At 37.3% G+C, this 16,395-nt stretch overlaps 1 protein-coding gene across 1 annotated transcript; it reads right to left on the bottom strand.

The window, feature by feature from the left end:
• Positions 1-3,195: 3,195 nt before the first annotated feature.
• On the bottom strand, positions 3,196-12,275 carry LOC149290548 (carboxypeptidase O-like). The gene is made up of 10 exons (XM_089488386.1): positions 12,202-12,275; positions 11,328-11,442; positions 10,531-10,632; positions 8,644-8,748; positions 7,872-7,982; positions 6,987-7,077; positions 6,257-6,459; positions 5,884-5,968; positions 4,692-4,933; positions 3,196-3,219 (listed from the first exon to the last, which is right to left on the bottom strand). Exons 1-10 carry the CDS (start codon positions 12,273-12,275, stop codon positions 3,196-3,198), a joined length of 1,152 nt encoding a protein of 383 aa, XP_089344512.1.
• Between the last annotated feature and the right edge of the window lie 4,120 nt (positions 12,276-16,395).

The raw sequence follows: 16,395 nt of genomic DNA on the forward strand, positions 1-16,395 counted from the left end.
TATCTTACCTGATATTTTTAATCCTGCAAACTATTTTAGTAGCCCTCCAAAATGTAATTATCCTTCTGGGGGTCTTTAGAACTATACATGTAGGTGAGGTCTATACAGATCTGTAAAGTGACAGAACCCCCCCCCCTCCACCTACCACTAATGTCTCTAGCTATACAACCCAGTCCCTGCTTGATTATTCTGATGCTTTATTGTATTTATTGTATTGAAATATAATTACTATTAAGTCCCTTTCTTCTATTTTCACTGACACATGGGTGCCCCATACTATTATTTTTTATATCCCATTATTTTACATATATCAAGATTAAACTGCAGCTGCCACACTCTTGACCACTCTATAATTTACTTATGTCATTTGCCATTTGGCTTGTTCCACCAGGAATGTCAACCACAGAAACATAGAAATTGATGGCAGATAAGAACTATTCGGCCCATCTAGTCTTTCCCATTTTTAAGACTCAGGTCTTAATCAGTCCTTGATCTTGCCTTAGACCAGGATACCATGTTACAAACATTTGCTTCATCCACAAACCACATACCTTACCATTAAGACCTTTTGTAATATCGCAAATAAAAACATCAAAAAATATGGGTCCAAATACTAAACCCACTAGTAACAAGACCTTCTTCTGAATATACTAACTATAATATACTATCTCTTGTCACTCAACAATTGTCTTATCCATTTAACTAGTTTAATATCCAAACCCAAATAAGGCAATTTATTTATGAGTCTTTTATAAGGGTCACTGTGAAATGCTTTAATGAAATCTAAATAGGCTATATCTACTGCTCCTCCCTGGTGAGTTATTTTAGTTATCATATTTAAAAAATAAATTAGGTTAGTTTGACAAGATCTCCCTGATATTGCAAATCATTTACATTCAGATTTTTTAACAATCCTTTCCTTTAGCATGGTTTCCATTTCCCGCGAGTCTTTCCCGCTACCTTTTTTTGAAGTAGTACTACAATTGCATACTTCCAATGGTCTTGAACTAGTCCTGTCAATAGTGACTGGTCAAATAAGTCTCGTTTTGTCAGGACACGATGAAGCTCTTTTAATAACGTTGGATGTATCCCATCGGAATAATAAAAAAAAACTTGCAATCATGGGCGTAGGAACCCCTAAAAATCTGGGGGGGACAGCATTTTCCCCCATCAGATCCCCACTTTCTCCCCATCTCTCACACTATCTACCCCCTCTCCCCCTCTCACACTATCTACCCCCTCTCACACTTTCTTACTATCTACCCCCTCCCTACCCTCCCTTCTCACACTATCTACCCCCTCCATACCCTCCCTTCTCACACTATCTACCCCCTCCCTACCCTCCCTTCTCACACTATCTACCCTCTCCCTACCCCCTTCTCACTAGCTACCTTCTCCCTACCCTCCCTTCTCACTAGCTACCCTCTCCCTATCGCACTCATTTTTCACTGTGAGAAAATATGGCCTTTAATAAAATATGCAGATTAAAATAAAGTAAATGACACAAAACCTTTACTTTCCTCTCACTGATTTCTGGGCCTAGAAAGTTTTGTGACTACAAATTCAGGACTCAGGATAATTAAAAATGAAATAGTTCTATTTATTCTAGGGATGCGCCAAAATTTAAATTCTGCACCAAAATTAAAATTCTGGACCAAAACATTGATGGTTCACTTAGCCAAAACCCCACCTTTAAAAATAATAATAAAAACTCAAATTTTTAATAAAAGTAGGTAACACACCACAATTGGACAAAAAATTAGCAATATGACTTGGCATGATAGGAGTGTGATTGCTAACAGCAATCACACTCCTATCATACCCAGGCAGCCAGTACATGCTGGTATAGGGTGGCTGTAAGTGATGTGCAGACCCCATATTGCTGGCAGCATCAATACACAAGGGGGCAGCTAGCTAGGTTTCCGCATGTACTGGCTGACTTGGCATGATAGGAGTGTGATTGCTAACAGCAATCACAGTCCCATCATGCCTAGGTTCCAGCACTTACACATCCAACAAGGTAAATGCTGGAACCTAGGCATGATGGGACTGTGATTGCTGTTAGCAATCACACTCCTATCATGCCAAGTCAGCCAGTACATGCTGGTACAGGGTGGCTGTAAGTGATGTGCAGACCCCATACTGCTGGCAGCATCAATACACAAGGGGGGCAGCTAACTAGGTTTCAGCATGTACTGGCTGACTTGGCATGATAGGAGTGTGATTGCTAACAGCAATCATAGTCCCATCATGCCTATGTTTCAGCACTTACACATCCATGCTATCACACACACACACTTATTAATTCATATACTCATTCATTCACAGCTTAATTCCCTCAATCACGCATACTCATTCAAACACTCTCCGCACCCCCTTACCAGCACTGCAGCTCCTCGATTCCGCTCACAGACTTCAGCAGGGGGCGCGGCCTCTCTCTGCGTTCTCTGGTACTGCACAGATAAAGCAGGATGTGATGTCACGTGAACTCTGCTGGGTTCCGCTTCCTCTGTGCAGTACAGAAGACCCTCCCACAGGTAAGTAGCAGGGGGGCTGGATTCCTACAGCCCTGGGGGGGATTTCTTAATTATCGGTCCCCCCGCATGAGTTACTGGGGAGGATCTGTCCCCCCCCCCGTCACCCCCCCGGTTCCTACGCCCATGCTTGCAATCTCTCTGTACATGAAATGAAAATCAATGATTTTAAAACCCCCAACACAATGGCGTCAGAGCACCAACTTTCATAATTGAGACATGTTCTGTTTTAAAACTGATTGGCTGTTCAAGCAGCCAATCAGTGACAAGAATCGTTGGACCACATAGGAGGAGGGCTGCTTCAAGGCTACAGCTTCTACATCAGGTAAGTGGCTCAATATTATTCCCATTCTTGTATACAGTGTTTTTCATCTATTGTGTCAAATGTATATGTTACGTAATGGGAGTGGGAAAAATTAACTAAAATGTTAAAAGGGAAATCTCAGGTGTTGGCTGTACCTCAGGTACAGAGGGCAGGCTCTATACCTCCCCATGTAAAACTTAGGAAACCCCCACCTCCCTGTCATGAAATAAATGTATGTGCAGGACGATTATTTGCTAAAGACATCGAAATGGAGTTGAAATGTTTACCAAACACAATATAACTAAATGACCCTTCTGTAAAAGCTAATTCATATTGCCTGTTATCATGTTATAAATTCTAATTGTCAGTGCTTCCACAGTACTACAAAGCAAAAGTCAAAGAGTTTAAGAATGTAGTATGTTCTATAGTTCATGGTTATATAACACTGTTATGTATATTTTATCTGCTAAAACATATGATCACGGAAAAAAAACGGCTAAGCAACGTTGGGATCATTTTTTGTATCTATTGGTCTAACAGAACTTGTAGTATACAGTTTCCCCCCCATATAGTTTTATGGAATATCCAACTGTAGTGGGTTATGTGTTTTAGACTCTCTTATAAGAGCTGTTATCAAAAAAACATGGACAGTGTCAATCAGAATAGTCAAGGATTGGCTACATTAGGGAATTGCTCAGACCGGAGAAACTAAGCAACCACTGGCTTTCAGAAAATGTCTACAAAAATACAAAATAATTATCTGGAGAAATAACACTCGTTAAGCATACTCGTTTTTCCTCGCAGACAAAGTTTTTTTTATTTGAATTGTAAATACCAATCAACGGCATACTTAACAGCAATACAATCACAACGAGACTCAATTTGACCAACCTAGGTCCTACAAGTATTTAATGTCGAGCATGGCATATGATCCTTACTGAGCAGTGTGGCCAGAATGAATTTGGTATTTAGAAACTTATACGACACAAACACGAAAAGTTGACAGCAGGTAAGAACCATTTGGCCCATTCTGTCTGCCCATATTTCTTTAGTTAGGCCTTGGTGTTGTCTTAAATTGAGAAAACTCATATATCTATCCCATGCATGGGAAGAATTGTAAGAAGGATGGCCTGACTTTGTTATATCAGTCACCAGAATCACGAATCTGCACACACAACACAGGAACTCAGGTGCTTATCTGTGCCAGGAAGGGCCCGCTCCCCAGTAAATCAAAATAGAAAAAGGCTCCAGGCACTCAAGGGTTCCACTCAGGCAGGTTTATTGAAGGAGAAAGACAACAACGTTTCGACCTCACAATGAGGTCTTTATCATGATAATGATTTTATTATGATAAAGACCTCATTGTGAGGCCGAAACGTTGTTGTCCTTCTCCTTCAATAAACCTGCCTGAGTGGAACCCTTGAGTGCCTGGAGCCCTTTTCTATTTTGTTATATCAGTGACATGACTTTTACGAGACCCCCCCACATTGACTTTACACTATGCAGTGTAAGTTTAGCTCTTCTTCCAGGAAGACAGTTGCACTTTTTCATTACTTTTATTGCAGTGAGATATACTGCTAAGCACACTAATAGTAAAATTGATAGATTTATTTTGTAAAAATACACACAATGTGTTTAATTGTTAATTTATTATTTTTAATGTAAGTGTAATGCATAAAGACATCCTCTTCTTAAATTTATCAACAAATACTCATGTGAAAGGGGAGACTATGCTGTACTTGTGTATCAATCAGGTATCTGCATCTTAGGGGCCTGACTTCGGAGATTACAAGGATATAGTGAAAATTCTCATTTAAAGACATTTAATTGATTAGTGAATACAACATACATACAACACATGAGAGAATAACATTTAGCCGCACAGAAGTGAATGTCACTGCACTATTTTCAAGGTAGGTGCTATTGATGTATTCAATTATGGACATGACCGCTGTCATTGTCTCTTGACATGTTGGCTCAATCTGATCAGGTGGGAGCTCAAACCCATAGGTGCCATCATCTCTTAGTTCAAAGATATAAGACAGTTTTATTTTGAGGTCAGCAGCCCAGTCTGCAGAAGCTCCGGAAAGGGAATCTGTAAAACATTCAAGATAATAAGTAAGACATAAAAATATAGTCTCTTAATTAACTATAACCAATGTGCAGTCATCATAAAGTAGAACATGCTATATATTTGTTTTTGGATTCTGTTATTATGTTGAATAGGATAACTAACCTAGGGCTAGCTTCCACAGCATGGGTTATTAGATAGTGAGAAGGGAGGGAGAGAGGGGGGTAGATGGTGAGAAGGGGGTAGAAAAGGGGGAAAGGTAGATAGTGAGACAGAGGGTAGTAAGTATATTGGAATAAATAAACAGTGAGAATGAGTGAGAGAATAAATGAATATGTGGATGCATTGTGAGCATGAGTGAGAGAATAAATGAATGTGTGGATGCATTGTGAGAATGAGTGAGAGAATGAATGAATGTGTGGATGAATTGTCTGAATGATGGAGATAATTAATGAGTTTGTGAGAATGTATTAATGAACATTGAGAATGAGTGAGAGAATAAATGAATGTGTGCAACATGTATGTGAATGAGTGAGAGAATTAATGATTGTGTGTCAGATGAATTTACACTGGTCTGCTTTTAACTGTTTTCCGGCAATATTGTTTAGACCAGACACACTTGTAAAATCATAATACTTTTAGTGAGATCAGTAGGCTTGTAGTGGTCTTTCCCTTAGCTATGTTTATATAAATTATGGGAATTTTATATTCCATATGAACAACAGAAAATACTAACAAACCAAAATATAGCAAATTACTACTTCTAATTACTACTTCTAATTACTACTTCTAATAATCCAGATAACACTAGGAGTGTGTTAACTAGAATCGTTTAGAAAACCAAGCTGGTCATAGTGAGAGTGCCATCAAGAGGTTCTTTCAGGAGACATAGTTAGCCTGCAACTAAGTCATAAGTTACAATGCATAGTGATATATTTTGCTAAATGTGTTCAGATTTGTAAATTTCTACTCACACAATATGTAAGATGTACGTCCTTCTGTGTACTCAATGTTATGTTTTTCCATAATTAAGTCAACAGCTCTTTTGGCAACTTTCTCCTGGAAAAAATGGTTTATGCTGGTTAATTCAAGAATATTTACAAAGTAGACCTCATAAGTAGCAACCATAGCAACAAGTAGAATTTTCCTGATCGTTGCTCCACTTCTTCCAGAATTGATCTATGTACATACCCTCTTATTTATGATCAGTGTGACCAAAACTGCCATTTTACAAGAGTAAAACAATGTTTATCAATAAGAAAACAACAAACGGTTTACATAGAATAAAAATACCCCTTAACTAAAATAAACCTTTTGTGTAATCAGTAATCACTAGCCAATACTTGCCAGTTCATTGTGGTTCTCTGATAAGTTTGCTGAATAACCGTACGGATACAGGAGCAGCTGCCCATAGGAGTGAACATTAATGTAACACAGGATGTCAGATTTATGTGTTTCAATAAGGCTGGCCAATGCTTGTGTCTCAGGTTCTGAAGCTGGTGATGGACCACAGAAGACAGGGCTGTCACACTCTGAAGCGATCCCAACTGCTAAATACAGAAAAAATATAGTGTAATTAGTAAACTCTAATTCGTTTTACACTTGACAACACAATGCCATGTTGTCTTTCAAAGAAGGCTGGCAATTTGTAAGCTGCGGTTCAAGCTCATCTGAATTGTCCACTTATATTGTGACCCAAAATATGTTTTTCTAGTACGGAAGTATGAACGGTGATTGTACCACACCAAGAAGTTGGGTACAATAGAAGGAACTCGATCCATACTGCCAAGTTAAACATATACAAAAAGAAGTATAGAAGACTCACACAAGAAGCAAAAAAGGACCCATCCACATAGAAATACTGACATTGTGACTTTACATGGAATTAAGTATTACGAAAAGGGTATATAATTCAGGACTGACAAAATACCTGAAAGACCTTGATATAATGTACAGTGGCAACTTGTGCTTGAGAAACACAAACATGTAACTTCAAATGATAATTATAATAGGGATTCTGGCATTGGCTTTTCATCAATATCCGACAGTGCAGTAAATAATTGATCTTAGTACTTACTACCCCACCGTGAATTGAAGTTACGGTTGAGATCCACTCCATAGCAGGTGCCATTATCATGTGGTGATCTATTCTTTCTCCAAAGACGTTCCTGTTATAAAAATAACCTTTATAATTAATTTAAACTTTATGGTAAATATCTTCTAGATATTTTGATATGCTATGTAATGAAGATAGTTGAAGGGTCTGTTCGCAAAGTTCTGAAATAGTCCTCAATGGCCCAAGGTGATAATTTTAAGGTTTTTCACAAAGAGGTTCAAGTATGGTGTTTGAAAATATCCCTAGCCTTTGATAGAGAGCACTGAATTGGCCAAGTCCCACTTATTAAAGTGGGTGCAACAAAAGTGAACCCTTAATTCCTTTGGTGTTGCCTACAATTATAATAAACACAGAATTTAACTGCAGATAAGAATCATGTCGTCCATCTAAACTACACATTTTTCCTTGATGTAAAGACTAAAACCTTAATCTGTCCTTAATCTTGACTTAGATTAAGAATAGCCATATTCCTATCCAATGCATGTTTAAATCCTATCACTTTATTAGCATCTACCACTTCTGCTAGGAGGCTGTTCCACTAATCTTTTACTAACATTTCTTCACTTTTGAAATAAACATATCTCCTGTGCTTTGTTAAAGCTATTTATGAATTTAAATGTTTATATCCCATCTCCACTGTCTTTTCTCTCCTCCAAGGTATGCATATTGAGATCTCTTAGTCTTTCCAGATAATTGTTATTCTACAAACCATTAGCCGTCCTCTGAACTCACTCAGGAACATTAATATCCATTTGGATTTGGATTATATATATAATATTTTATATGCCTCTAGGAAGCATTTGAAACATATTTCAAAGATGCAATGTTGGATTTAGTTTGCCTTACTGTTGTCCATGTATAAACATATCCATCAACGTTAAATACTGGTACAATGTAGAAATCAAGTTGCTTGAGCACATTGGTAAGGAGCATGTCATTCCTGTGATTTGAAAGTACCTGCACAATTATATTACATAATGAGAAGCCACAAAAAAAACAGAGCATAAGATGATTAGTTACAATTACTAAAAAAATAATAATAAAAAAAAAAATAATATATATATATAGAGAGAGATAATTAATTCCAATATCTTAAATTTATACCTCCTGATTAGCCCGTGCTAATAATTTCTGTTTATTGGGTGTTTAGTGTAAGAAGTTGAATGGCCATTTAAGTTAAGGGTTAACCCAAGTGACCTGGTTTGACACCTGTTCCATGCAAGTACCAATGATGTAACATTTTGCAAGTTTCAGGGAAAGGCATGCAAATTCAATGAGAATGGGATGGGAGCTTATATAGGACCATATACACCCCTAGGTACATTAACTAAACAACCCTTTACCCTACCACACAGTGGGGGAAGACAGGGGGCAATCACCAGTCCCTCCTTGGTTAATAGGGGGGTTGCCTGCTTAGTAACATTTTTCTCATTTGAAAACTTAAAAATAATAACATAAACATCTAGTGTACAGAACTATAAACTTTTGGAATAGGAAAAGTGACAGATTGATTTTTTTAAAAAAGCATCACTTTATTTAATTCTCCTTTGGTTAAACTTAGTAAAATTAAGTTTCCATCTAAACCTTCCTTTACAGTAATTATATGCAACAAATTTACCTCTTGCACAAACCACTGGCAATAAGCTACAGAAATCCACTCTCGACCATGAATACCACAGTCCATAAAAAATATTTTCTTTTTCTTGTGTGATGGCCATCCAATCTGTAAAGACATTGAAACCACTATTATTGTCAGGATTCCACCCTGTTAGCCCGGACTCTGTATTTTTGTATAGGTGTCATATCCATTGTAGCCTCTAGAGGCCACTTGTCAGATCACAGTACTGTGTATGCTAATGACCTGATCAGCTGCATCTGCTCACCTGGGTGCAGCCCTCCCCTTTAAATACCTGCTTACTCCTCCATTCAGGGCCTTTGCATTGTGGTGTACCTGCCTTCTGCTTGGCCTTGTTTTCCTGCTAGCAGCGGTCTGATTTGGATTAACCCGTTGTGACCTGGCTTGCTTCTGACTTCCTTCCTTGGTTCCTGATTTGGCTCTTCCAGTGCCTGTGTTGACCTGGCTTATTCTGATTCTCCTCCTGGGTTCTGATTTGGCATTGATTTCGTCCTTCTGGTTCTGACCCGGCCTCTCTGACTACATATGTTGTAGGGCTCCCTGCCTGAGTGTGCCCTGCCTGAGTGTGCCCTGCCTGAATGTGCCCTGCCTGAGTGTGCCCTGCCGTGTGTCCAGTGCCCTGTCTGATGTCTTCCAGCTATTTGTCCAGACATGTGCCCTGTCTGAAGGCTTCCAGCTGTGTGTCCAGACATGTGCCCTGTCTGAGGGCTTCCAGCTGTGTGTCTAGACATGTGTCCTGTCTGCGGGCTCCCAGCCGTGTATCCTATCTGAGGCCTTCCAGTCCTGTAAGGGCTTCCAGCCGTGTGCCCTGTCTGAGGGCTTCCAGCCGTGTGCCCTGTCTGAGGGCTTCCAGCCGTGTGCCCTGTCTGAGGGCTTCCAGCCGTGTGCCCTGTCTGAGGGCTTCCAGCCCTGTGCCCTGTCTGAGGGCTTCCAGCCGTGTGCCCTGTCTGAGGGCTTCCAGCCGTGTGCCCTGTCTGAGGGCTTCCAGTCGTGTGCCCTGTCTGAGGGCTTCCAGTCATGTCTACAGCCTGTACTTGTCTGTCTTGCCAGCTTCTTAAATACAGACCATCTCTTATGAAGATCCAGCCTGCTATGTGTTTCATTTTGCCTGTCTGTACCTTCTTCCTGGTAACAATGCATCGTGGAGTACAAACTGAGCCTCTGATATCCCCTGCAACTGGGCTCCTACCTGACCTGCTTACCCGAGCCCTGACAAATTATTATGTAGAATACTTGTCATGTTCCCTATACATTATGATTTATCACAATCTAATACTCAGTGTGTGGTGCCAAGCATATACAGCTCATACTACGCCATGATAAGTTGCCTACCTCTATACGCAATGCACATACAATCCTAAAAATTAAAACTAAGTAACTGCTGGCTTACAAATATACTGTACACTGATACTTATGATCTAGTCCTAAAAAGTGCTCCAACACTTATGCAAAATCATAGCAGAATGTAACGCCTTTATACAGATACCTAGATGTCTAGAGATGTCTAGAGATTTGACTTGGATTCTCCAAGAAAATGTAAGGTTAACTGTGGCTAGCTGCACCCGGCTAGAGGCTATCCCTGCGCTCACACAAAACCACAGACAGGAGCGAGGGAGCCTGAACCTGTTACCTGCTGCTGGACCACACGGGAATAGCATGTGTGATGCATTGAGTGAGTTTGTATATGCAAGTGTGTACATGTATAGGTGTCAGTATATATACGAGCGTGAGTATATGTAAATATGTGTATGCAAAGCTATCTGTGAAGCTGTGCATTTGTACCTGCATATTATATACTGGTGTGTATTATGCTCGAGATTTATATTTATTTATATAAATGCATATTAAACTATTCATAAAGTAGCTTACTTTTAAATAGTAGATTGGCCGGTTTTCATATGTTTGTCCCAAATAGTGTTGTGTAACCAGATCACTGTGTTTATCTTTTATATCATTCATCCACTGATAAATCTGTAAATAAATATGTATATGGTTAGTGAACTACTTTCATTAGGAAATAAATAGCTAATCAACCACAGAAGTCACACTTGAGTTGTTTCTATTGCCAGTTTCTATGCTGTTACAAAATGTGCTGATTGCCTTTTGTAGTTTCCAGCAAAGGTCTCCAAAGCTGGAAAGGCTTTTGAAGGCCAGCAAACACTGTCACATTGCTTGGTGGGAGTTATATAACGTTATGAACACAGTCTGTATAGGTCTGTCTTTTGATTTAACTAATATCCACAGTAAGACAAAAACAAAACACCCTGAACATGTTACTAGTTCTCATAGTGGACATTTATAAGGGTGCTAGATAAGCATCATAAGACTTGTAGCTCCAGAGGCTATGGAGCGCAATCTGTTCACCTGCTACATAAAGCTAAATACATTGAAACATTTCATACTAGCATTGGTCAGTTTCTCACCCAAAAGGCTGAGCTGGTCCTGTAAACTCTATAAATCTATAAAGGGTGAGAAAATCTCACTAATTTGACTATAGATTATATAGGGCCAGCCAAGCAGTTCCTCCACCAGGAGCTCACTGGAGTTGGAGCTTCATAATGAAAAGTGAAGTCAAGAAGCTGAAACACAACTCTCCTGCAGCCTTCAGTGAATAGAGCCCATTGCTTCACATTGTAAAGGTTACATTGATAAACATGTATACTAACCTCTTCCATTGGATGATAAATTGTATAATTATAGCTTTTCATTGACATTCTCTGTATTTTGTGCTGAGTCTGTGCATTGTGATCTATCAGTTTCTGTACATCGGTAATCATGATTCTAGAAAGGAAAAGAAGCGTGTGAAAGCTTTGTTTTCCAAAGTTACCCAATACCATCAACGTTTGTAGCAAACAGAAGCGATAACATAATAAAGACAATACAAATTAAGCTAAAATAACAATCTGTCCCATTGCCATGAGTGATCATTAAGAATGTGTTCATCCTGAAGGTGTTGCGCATCGTAATGTAAGAATAAAAAGGAAAATGCACTGGAAATAATGTAACTCAACTGTAAAGTTAGTGTCATCAAATATGTATGTGTTGAATATTTAAGGATAACACAATTCCCAATTAATCATGTGTTTTTGCAATACCGAAACCTGTTGGCCTTTAATCACATCCTGAAGAAGAGATCTTAAAATGGTGATTTTAACAGACAATATATATATATATATATATATATATATATAAAACGGTATATATATATATATATATATATATATATATATATTTTATTTGTTTTCAGATGATTCAAGAAAACTGCTCCCTGAGTGAACTTGATCTACCCTTGACTTTTATCAAGGAAAACAGATCAAACCTTGGACAATTTTAAATCTAATAATAATAATAAATCTGAATTATCCAGTGCTACTGGATCACTAATAATTCTTATTTAAAAGAAGCCATGTTTTTGGTGAAACTAGAGTGACATACATGACCTGAGGCAGAAGGACTTGAGACCAAAAATGTGGGACTGCATGGCATAATATAGGGCTTTATATAGTTAGTTACAAAAACTATATAGATTAATAAACATACGTAAAAGGCATTGCTTGCTGGCGAAGATTTTCTTTCATCTGGTGAAGATAGGAAAATGGAACCCGGACATGCATTTCGTTTCCAGCCTCAATTTCCTCAATTAAATCTGGCTTCCATAGATCAAGCTGAAAATGATCGCACATGAACATGTAAATGTATGCATGTACATATAAGTATATAGATTTGTCACTATACATCTTAGCATCTATGCACAGCGTATAACCAATATATTAAAGCTTACCAACATTAGCCCCTTAATGACAAAGCCCGTACATGTACGGGCTCAAAATGCATTGTTTTCAATGGGTTTAGGGACCGCCCATTGTCCTTAAGGGGTTGTATATACAGCACTGCATTTTATGGGAATTTTCCTCTAAACTGTGTTAATTAAATACAATACTATTCTTTTAAATACTTTCCTCAATGATATCAATCATTCCTTTGTCTCTTTACTGAAAGTAATTTCTCTTTGGCCATCTGAAATCCTGAGAGGTATGTGGCAGTCTTCATGACACTGGTTACATAAAGATCTCAATAAACAGTGCTAATTTATCCTGAAAATACATCATGTTTCTGGTTAAGAGTCCCTGGCTCTCTTAAGTTTGATTAAGGCTGCAGTTAAGGCACAATATTTCTAGAGTATTCTATCATATAGGGCATAGCATATCCCAACATTTCCGGTGTCCAAATCAACATAGGCCGGAAGTGTCATAGTTAACTACAAAATGGACATGGTCAGACATGGTCAGACGATGGAGGTGCATGGTGGTAGTGGGGGGGTCAGAGCTTTGCACGGTGGCCGTGCAAGAGCTGCAATGGAGGTCTGTGCTGCATTTACAACTCACTGAGATCAGAGGATCTCCCTAACCAACCCATGATCCCCATTCCCTGCAAAAGCAGACATTGGTGGCGCTATGAGGGACTTTGGTACACTGACTGAAACTAAGGATGTTCCCTCCAAAATCTATACACTTGAGGTATGGCATAGTATAGTCTACAACTAACTAAGCTGAGTCACAGAAAGAGAGTTTAAAAGCAAATACCATTTCACATTTGGAAAGAAATTTAAAGAAATTAAAAGAATTTCACAACATTAAGCATTTGTGTGCTTTTTAATGGAAAGGTCATGTGAGTAGACTATGGGTAGCTACGCTTTTCAGACCCTTTCCAAAGAATTATTATTTTTTTAAATCGATTAATACTTTCTGCAATTGAGGTAATGTAACATCATATTACCTAAACATTTCATCTCTACAGTTCTGTTTTTGAAGACAATTGAATGTTATCATCCACTTAATTAATCAGATAACACCTGTATAGGTGCATTGTCATTCCAAAATGAATTCTTTACCTTCTAGTAATAGTTTCACAATTGTAAGAATAATGAAGTAATTTGTATTACTTACTTTCCACTCCTTTGTTATTTTTTGAAGATACTGTACATGTTCTGTTACCTCCGGTATGATTTTTAGGACTTGATCTCTGTAAAAATGAAAATGATGGGTTTTCTTTTTAGAAACCACATACATATCTATGTGTGGTAAAGAATGAAGTCAAGAATTGTATAGAATGAATGAAAATGTTCTGCAACCTTGTATTGTGAAGGTGATCTTACATATCATTTTACTCTTTTACATTTATTATACATTTCTTTGAAATTGCTTTATTATTAATTATTTTCCAGAAAGAAATTATAAAATGTATTTAAATAAACAAGCCAGTTAATTAACTTTTACATCGAAACAAAGACTCCTTGCAGTTTGTTATAAAAGGATAATATAAACCAGCACCCTCTAAGAAAATCTGTGTTTAATATACAATAATGTTTTTCTCCTTTGTTTTGATGCATTTTGGAAATATTAGTCTGTAACACAGATGAACACGGATTGTATGCAAGGAAGTTCTATAAATAGCATATTTTTTAAAATTAATTTGAAGGTGCAAGAGAAGTAAAAAAAGATTAAAAAAAAGGTCAGAGTTTTTTAAGCTAAACCATAGAAGCCATCAGTACCCCATTTGTTGTGACTATCCCACAAAAATCTTTAATAGATTTCCACCCTGTAATTCTGATATGTCATTGGCAAGATATTAAAGAGAAAACATAATTAAATGGTCTGATGTGGCTCCCTATAATAAGGTAGGGCCACATTTTAACATCTTTGTGATCTAATTAAAATGTATTTCTAGATATTCAAGAGTGGATGACTTTTGCAATCGGAAGAATTACATTCTTGAATTCGGAATTGCACATAATGGTAAAAATGAAAACATGTTTTTTTTTGCGAATAAAAAAATTACAAAAATATATCAGAATATAAAATCGAAGATAATAATACCCAGCTAACCAGGATTTTATACGGGTGGATAACTACATAAGAAAAACCTTCTGTTTGACAGATGCTGTCTTTTTTAACTTCAGTCTTAGCTTATACTCTTTGTAGATTTTGTTATTGCAACATAAATTATTGTTTTGGATAATATGTGTCTAACACAAACTATTACCTGTAAATTATAAATGAAAAGTCCCAATAAAAACCTAAAACCAGCTAGTAAATTGCCTAACTAAAACATTTGCAGATATTTATAAGCCTGCAATAAGGAGAGTTAAGGATTACATATGTGCTGCAGTCATTACATTTCTTCTTTGCATCGACAGCTAAATCTTAGTAGGCATAGAATTTGAAGGAGCCGGTAAACTACTGTGTAAACATTTTAAATGGGACATAGAATGTGGGCATTAAGTGCAGAGTAATATATAAGACATAAATCCACTTGTTCATGAGTACTGAAAGGGACTTTCAACTGATGGGTGTTACTACAAACGTTTTTTACTGGGCTATAAATTGTGAATGTACAAATTTAAAACCAAGGATGGACAAGCAAAGCAATAGTATTTATTTACTATATACTTGCAGATTATGCTTTATATCAAATTGCCTCATGTCCAAGCAGTGTGTGTAATGTAATGACAGGACCGAGGCAAATTGGGAATTCAAATAGAAGATCATATAAGAAAAAAAAAGAAAATTCAAAATGTAATCCAGTTTCCATTACAGGTTAATAAATCATTTTTAAATAAGGTTCAGAAATAATATATAAACGAGCTCAAATCAGTCATTGGAAAGATCATTTAATTATAATTATTACTTCAAGATAGGGCGTTAATGCGGAATAAATATGCGGATATTTTTTTTTTCTCATCTTCTTGCTTACTAGTAAGAATGTCTATGAATGGCCCAGCTGGCCCACTTTTGAGTTTTCTGAAATTGAGGCAATGTGATAATTTGTAGCTAATGACCTTGGCATTATCATCAAGGTCAGGCATCTCAGTTTGTAGTGCCTTTCAATCTGAATTGCATTTTTGGGGTATAGGGTTATATGATGTAATGCTGGTGGGGGGCCGAGACCAGGTTTTGACCAAGGAAGGGTTGGTTCAGTTTTATTTTATTTTGAATAACTTTCAATCCTTAATGAGATTTAGGAGTAGGTCAAGATTGTATATTAACCATTAATCAAGGTTGATGCCAGACAATAAAATATTGCAATGGCTGACATCAACTTGTCCCATTTTATTGGCTGTCCATCAGGTATTTTACATTACACTTTAAGCTTACTCAATAAAAACTGACCTTCTTCACATTTGATAGGAAGCAGTAGGGGAAGTACATTAAAAGTAGATAACTAATTTCCTTAATGGAACATATCTGTTAGCTACAGTAAAACTACTGGCTTAGGTGTTTGGATCAAAGGGAAAAGAATGGCCACAAAAACAGTCATATGTACATATGATTAAATTTACATATTTTTAAGGAAAGCATTGTCAGAACAGCATCTAAATTATGTTTTAGAACCCCCCAAAAACAACTTAAAATAACTGTAGTTGTATAAAAAACTAACATTTTGTGCAAAAAATAGGAACAATATAAATCTATAATTTAAAAGCATCCATTTTGATTAAAAATGTCTGGCTTAACTAGAGTCAAATTTTGCTATCTGTTTTATTATCTAAATTTTCACACAATCCTTGGTCCTATCTAATGATCTGAATAGCGTTCTACCTTATACACATGAAATGCATGCCAGGATAGCAAATTATATCTCAAGCACCCCCTTTCAGCATACATTTATTGTTTACTCTAACCTAGAAGAGAAGCTGGTAATTGAGACACAATTGCTTGGCTGGTTCTGCACACA

The sequence above is a fragment of the Sceloporus occidentalis genome, unplaced genomic scaffold (assembly GCF_023333645.1).
Source record: "Sceloporus occidentalis isolate IW3139 unplaced genomic scaffold, rSceOcc1.0.p SCAF_38, whole genome shotgun sequence".
NCBI classification, from domain to species: Eukaryota; Metazoa; Chordata; class Lepidosauria; order Squamata; family Phrynosomatidae; genus Sceloporus; species Sceloporus occidentalis.